The sequence below is a fragment of the Aedes aegypti genome, unplaced genomic scaffold, assembly GCF_002204515.2.
Source record: "Aedes aegypti strain LVP_AGWG unplaced genomic scaffold, AaegL5.0 Primary Assembly AGWG_AaegL5_hic_scaff_164_PBJ_arrow, whole genome shotgun sequence".
NCBI classification, from domain to species: Eukaryota; Metazoa; Arthropoda; class Insecta; order Diptera; family Culicidae; genus Aedes; species Aedes aegypti.
The window spans coordinates 554-6,870 of record NW_018735106.1 but is presented as its reverse complement, the minus strand read 5'-3'; the positions used below and the strand labels follow the sequence as shown (position 1 = coordinate 6,870).

Below are 6,317 nucleotides of genomic sequence, written 5' to 3'. Positions count from 1 at the left end.
GCCGTCATCCAAAATGGGAAACGCGGATTTTTGTTCGAGATTTCCTTTAGAGCAGTCAGTACCTGATGAATTTGATATTGAACATATAAGGAGCATTAATTTTAGCAACGATTTTCCTATCGATTTTAAAGTGGTTGCGAAGGTGACAAAATCAGATGAATTCTTGCAGAATATTGTATTCTACATGAAAAATGGTTGGCCAGAAAATTTAAAAAAATGCTATGTCGATGTTTTTTCGAACCAACATGATTTGGAGGTGGTTGATGAGTGTTTGTTATACCAGGATAGGGTAATAATACCACAAGTGATGCAAACTGATGTTTTGAAACTGTTACATGCCAATCATGCAGGCATGGTTAAAATGAAACAACTTGCTAGAAGATCAGTGTACTGGTTTGGAATTAATAAGGATATAGAAAAGTTTGTATCACTATGTGAGGAGTGTAATAGTATGGCAATTGTCAACAAACCTGCGGAGAAATTTCAATGGATACCAACAAGCAGACCGTTTAGTAGAATACACATAGATTTTTTTCACTTCAACCACCACACATTTTTACTTATAGTTGACAGTTTTTCAAAGTGGATAGAGATTGAATGGATGAAAGGTGGTACTGATTGCAGTAAGGTTTTAAAAAGGTTGGTAGCATTTTTTGCTCGCTTCGGATTACCGGATGTTTTGGTATCCGATGGAGGCCCACCTTTCAACTCCCATACCTTTGTGAGCTTTTTGAGGAAGCAGGGCATTAATGTGCTTAAAAGTCCCCCATACAATCCCTCTAGTAACGTTCAGTGCGGACAGTAAAAGAAGTTTTGAAAAAGTTTCTTTTGGAACCTGAGATGTTAAAGTTGGAAATGGAGGATCAATTGAATTTGTTTTTAATAAACTATAGGAACAGTTTGCTTGACGAATGACGGCGAGTTTCCGTCAGAGAAAATATTTTCTTTTAATCCAAAGACAATAATGGACTTACTTAATCCAAAAAAACAATACAAGAATCATCTAAAACCACAGCCAAGCGATGATAGAACTGTGTCAAATGACACCACAAGTACTAATACTAAGTTGCATGACTCTATAGATGATCTGATGGCGGGTGATGTGGTTTGGTACAAAAATAACAATCCACATCACCACGCACGCTGGGTTAAAGCCACATTTCTAAAACGTTTTTCGAAAAATATCTTCCAGGTGCAAACTGGAAACGTTCGCCTAATGGCCCATCGAAACCAGCTAAGAGTAGCTTCTGAAGGGATGCGTTTAAGGCCGAACCTTACATTATCCTTTTCAAATCGTGATGGTGTGCTGCCAGTTAGCAGTGAGAACGAAGACCCTAGAGGTTTTTGCGGAGTCGGTCCCAGACGCATCGAAGAAGAGCCGAAAACGAAATCGTCCAAAGGCATTACTCGATCTCACACCCGAGCTAAGAAGATCGAAAAGAAAACGCACGGCCAAAGCCGACAGTGATTTTGTTTATCATTGATCAATGCGCATAAAGTGTGATCTGAATTTTCAAAATGAATTTTCTGAATAGTTAGTCTTAAGTTTAAACTTTGGATTGTTTTATTAGTTTAAGTCAATAGCATGCATAGAATTCTAATGGAATTTTCTGAAATATATCCCTTTCCTTAAAGGGGAAGAACTGATGTATCCTGTCAAATGACAGCTCTGAAAAAGAGACAACATCAACTGCTATACATCAAGCTATCTCATTATAAAGCTTTCCTGAAAATAAAAAGAGCTATGAGCCGGTAGTTCTATTTCGGCTATCAACCAGACAACAACTCTCTACAAACCCTCCCTAATCCGAAGTGCCCCTAAACCAGGACATTACAATAAGAACACTAAGCACTTCAACAGAAAAGTAGTCGCCTATCTCGATGCGTGGGAAATTTCTTGCAAGTAATGCTCAAGAATAGCATTTTTTATCGCAGTACGCAGTTAAGCAGAACAGCATACCTAGCTTAATACCGAAAATCTGGTTAGTCGTGAATATATCATAGATCTCATCATCAACCATGGATGACTGCCAGACTCTTACCTTTCCCACTAACCCAATATCCTTTCAATGACAAATGTGGAGATACAGAGGTATACTCGGTCTCTAGTCCCGGATTGCCGTAAGGACGTAGCCTTTGCCGTTATTGACTTTAAAATGATGAGTTATTGTTTTGTAGACATTCAGAATGATACCAATCAAAATTGTTTAAGTGACATTTATTCAGACATGGTATCTAGATACACAATGAACCCTAGCCATATTAAGACAATGCCTTCAGATCTTTGTTTCTTTAATGATGTTTGTTAGGTGTAGAATTACAGATGAAATGTTACTGCTTTTTGTATTTCATATATTTGAAATATTTAAAATTTTGTATTGTACTTATTTGAGGTTGAAATTTTGTACAGCTCATGTCGTATATTGGGTGAATATTCAGAAAATAATTCTGTTAGACATTTCTTTGCTACTACACTACGAGGCTCAAGCGTAATGTTAATGTAACTGTTATGCTTGTCTGTGATTATGCGGATACAATTACCAATGTAACAAAATAACTTGGTATTTTTTTCGAATTTTCTAAAACAAAATCAAAGACTTTAGTAAGTTGATCGAAAGTATACATCATTTGATGACTCCCCACGGTATATTAACTCTAAATAGTCAAAAATGTCGAATGTGACTGATATGCAGTTAGGCGGCATCCAAAAACTACGTAACGCTCTAGGGGGAGGGGGGAGTAGGCTCAAGAGTTACGGCTCATACAAAAAATTTAAATTTTTTATACAAAAAGCGTTACGGAGGGGAGAGAGGGGTCAAAAATTTCAAATTTTAGCGTTACGTAATAAATGGACGCTGCCTTATGGGCAGTGTACTACATATGTAGAATTATATGATAAATTTTTCACATCTGCTTCTTCAAATGGATAGGGTGATTATAATGACGTTCCGTGCGGCCTTACATAGCAAGAAAAAATATTTAAAAAAATCTGCATAAAACCTATTTCAAAATACGGACAAACACTAATACAGTACACAAAATTTCAAGTTTTATTGATAAGTTTTATGAATAATCAAATCTTACTCTACACCTACACTAACAAACTTCATTACTGAACACGGAAGATTCACTTTGGATTGTTTTTGTCCTTGGGCTGCACGTGAATCATAACCTTGATGGCGCCACCAAGCCCATGTCGAGAGGTATTGAAAGCTTCTGCCGTTTCCTCGATGTTGAAGTGGTGTGTTATCAGGCGCTTAACGTCGATTTTTCCACTCGCCACCAGACTCAACGCCGCTGGATAGCTGTTGAACAAAAAGCAAACAGTCGTTATTATCTAAAGCTAAGAACCCTTTGGAAAAGCGTACTCATTGCAGTAGCGGAATACTCCACGAATGTCGACTTCACGTGCCAGTGCGTTCGCCAGAGGGAGTTTGACTTCCGAGGCTCCCATGCCAACCAAAACGGCACAACCTCCGGACCGGGTGGCCAAAACCGACAGCCGCGAAGTGGCCTCGGCTCCACTGCAGTCGATAGTTTTATCAGGTTCGCCTCCGAACAGATCATGAACCTTCTTCACCACTTCCATTTCGTTGGCTCCCACCTCAACCACCAGGGTTCCATCAGCTCCCAATTCTTTGGCCACGTCCAAACGATTCTGCAGCAGATCCGTCACCACGACCTTACCTGCTCCCATAGATTTCGCCGTGATGAGCGTCACCAATCCAATCGGACCGGCACCGAGAATCAACACTTCCGATCCTAATCCAACGCCAGCTCTGCGACACGCATGGACTCCAACAGACAGAGGCTCAAGCAGGGCCCCTTCCTCCATGGTCACATGCGGCGGTAATTTGTAGCAGAAATCAGCCGGATGAGTATAGTGCCGGGCCAGGTTACCATCGTAGGGCGGCGTTGCACAAAAGATCATGTCCGCACACAGGTTATAGCGACCGCCCTTACAAAAGTCGCAAACTCGGCAACCGTAGCCAGGCTCAATCGCCACTCGATCACCGGCCTTTAGGTGTTTCACATTTGAACCCACCTTCGACACGACACCTGATGCTTCGTGGCCTATCACCATCGGTTTCTGAACCACGAAGTCACCGCATCGTCCTCTGACCAGATAGTGTACATCTGACCCGCAGATTCCAACGCAGTCCATATCCAAAAGAACCTCTGTATAATGATATCGGTTGATCAATTGCTTCGTATTGAACTGCGCAGATATTACGCGACTTACCATCATCCTTCGGCGTTGGGATGGGACGTTGCTCCTGAGTATAACAAAGAAAACACGTTATCCCCGCCCTATTAGTCTTGAACAATCGTGGGACCTTACCAATCTCAAGTCCTCAATACCGTAAAGAACGGCGGTTAAATTGTCCTTAGCCATGATCCTGAAATTTTCAAAAACCGAACACCAAAGATCGACCTCTCACTGCGAAAGTCAAAGCTATAATACGTCTGACTACGAAGTCACGTCGCCACTTATCTAAGTCGTTCGAAGGAAAAAACCGAAGGAAGATGTCGAATCTTTCGCCTGACTATCAGCTCTATGTATAAAATGCAGTAGTAAAAGCATAATGAACAAACAATGTTTGTTTGAATTTCAGTTTATTATTTTACGAACAGAGTTCGAGTTATAAACAATTGACTAGATTAGAACGGACGAACGATTAGAACAGATTTCTTTATTATTAAGCTTGTTTCTGAAGTGAATTTGGAAAAGTAGGAAGGTATCAAACAGAGCAGATCAAATAAGATTGACCTTTATTTCGAACGAAGAGAAATGAGACGACGCAATTTTCGCATAGGCAGGACACATTAACCGTGTATCGTTAGTTCTTTCATTTGAAATTTTCCATGCCTTTCTTTAGGTTCTTTAAGGTCTAAATTTGAAATCACGTGCCGAGAAATGTAAACTAAGCCGTAAACAATTCAATACAAACCAAATAAACTAAACATACGATTCAATATCTGTTAACGTTGCTCTATAAAAGCAACTCGCGAGCTCAACGTGCCGATGTTTACTAATGAATTAAATGTATTAATGGTATGCAGGGAAAGGAGTAAGGTACAGCCAGCAGCAAAAGCTCGACTCGGAGTGTGCGCAGTGTATAGGGCCAACGATACAGATAAACATGCATCAGTGATAATTACAACCGGTGTCCCAGTGAATGTATCACGTAGTCATGGATGATTGTCCTGGTGTTGGTTCTCATCGATATACATATAGGTTGTTCGGAATTTCAGGGTGGCTACTTCAAGTTATAAATATTCGCATTTATTGGATTATCTCAATTAGTTTTAGAAAACGTCATATATTTAAAAGATGCTACACAGTTCGAACGAAACGTGTAAATTTCTGAGACATATAATGCACATAATTGGAGCGTGGTATATAATGGATATTTACATGATATGTCATGTAAGCTTCAATTATATGTCATGTAATTCAGCAGGATTCTGTGTGATTACATGACATATAAAATAAATTTACATGATTCCAGACTTAAATTTACATGACTTCATGTTACATCGCATAAATGAAGTTTACATGACGTGTAATCTTCATTATTTTTAACTGTGTAGAAACTCATAAATAGAAACTCAGAAGTAGAAACTCTAGAACAAAAACTACGAAACAAAAACGCATAAAAATCGGAAACTTAAGCTCAAAAATAAGAAATTAAACTTATTAAAAGAAACTCAAAAAAAAACAGAAAGATCAACTCAGAACATTAAAACAGAAACTAAACTAATAGAAATAGAAAGCCTACCCAAATATTTGTAACATTTGGCAAAGAGGACTCAAAAAAAACAGAAAGATCAACTCAGAACATTAAAAACAGAAAACTAAAAAAATAGAAACTAAAATAATAGAAATAGAAAGCCTAGCCAAATATTTTTACTGTAGCTTAATGAAGCAAAAGTTAAAAAAAAAAACATAAACGTAGAATCAGAAACTAAGTAAACTGCAACTAAAAAACTCACACTTATACTCAAAGGAGAAACTAGAAACTCAAAAATCAGGAAACGTTTCAACAGTACCTTTGAATGAGAAAGCTAAAAAGCAAAAGCTCAGAAGCTAGAAACTATCAAAAAGTAAGAAACAGAAACTGAAGAAATTCACAATACACTGAAACTCAGAAACATAAGCCCAAAAATAAGAAAAACTAAAAAAACAAGAAACTCGTTTTTAAATTTTTTTGTGTAAACAAAACATGGTGTCGAGTGGCTACATTGTGTTTTATCTCGGTGTTGAAGTGTACACGGGAAAAATTCTGTTTTGATAAAAATAACTATTTTAGGCT

General features: G+C 38.3%; 1 protein-coding gene across 6 annotated transcripts; it reads right to left on the bottom strand.

The window, feature by feature from the left end:
• Positions 1–3,027: 3,027 nt before the first annotated feature.
• LOC110673997 (sorbitol dehydrogenase-like) lies at positions 3,028–5,113 on the bottom strand. 6 transcript variants are annotated; one of them, XM_021856395.1, is made up of 5 exons: positions 4,971–5,113; positions 4,343–4,441; positions 4,244–4,277; positions 3,369–4,179; positions 3,028–3,305 (listed from the first exon to the last, which is right to left on the bottom strand). In XM_021856395.1, exons 2-5 carry the CDS (start codon positions 4,394–4,396, stop codon positions 3,128–3,130), a joined length of 1,077 nt encoding a protein of 358 aa, XP_021712087.1. In that variant the 5' UTR covers positions 4,397–4,441; positions 4,971–5,113; the 3' UTR covers positions 3,028–3,127. The 6 variants fall into 6 exon arrangements, with proteins under 6 accessions (XP_021712087.1, XP_021712085.1, XP_021712090.1 ...); XM_021856393.1 differs by having other exon boundaries at positions 4,343–4,556; positions 4,971–5,103; XM_021856398.1 differs by having other exon boundaries at positions 4,343–4,400; positions 4,971–5,086.
• Between the last annotated feature and the right edge of the window lie 1,204 nt (positions 5,114–6,317).

Bases quoted from the DNA above. Each gene is read 5' to 3' on its own strand.
- LOC110673997 (XM_021856395.1), bottom strand. From the start codon at position 4,396: ATGGCTAAGGACAATTTAACCGCCGTTCTTTACGGTATTGAGGACTTG. The intron at 4,278-4,342 runs GTAAGGTCCCAC...TGTTATACTCAG, and splicing joins GTATTGAGGACTTGAGATTG to GAGCAACGTCCCATCCCAAC. The intron at 4,180-4,243 runs GTAAGTCGCGTA...ATCATTATACAG, and splicing joins CCCAACGCCGAAGGATGATG to AGGTTCTTTTGGATATGGAC.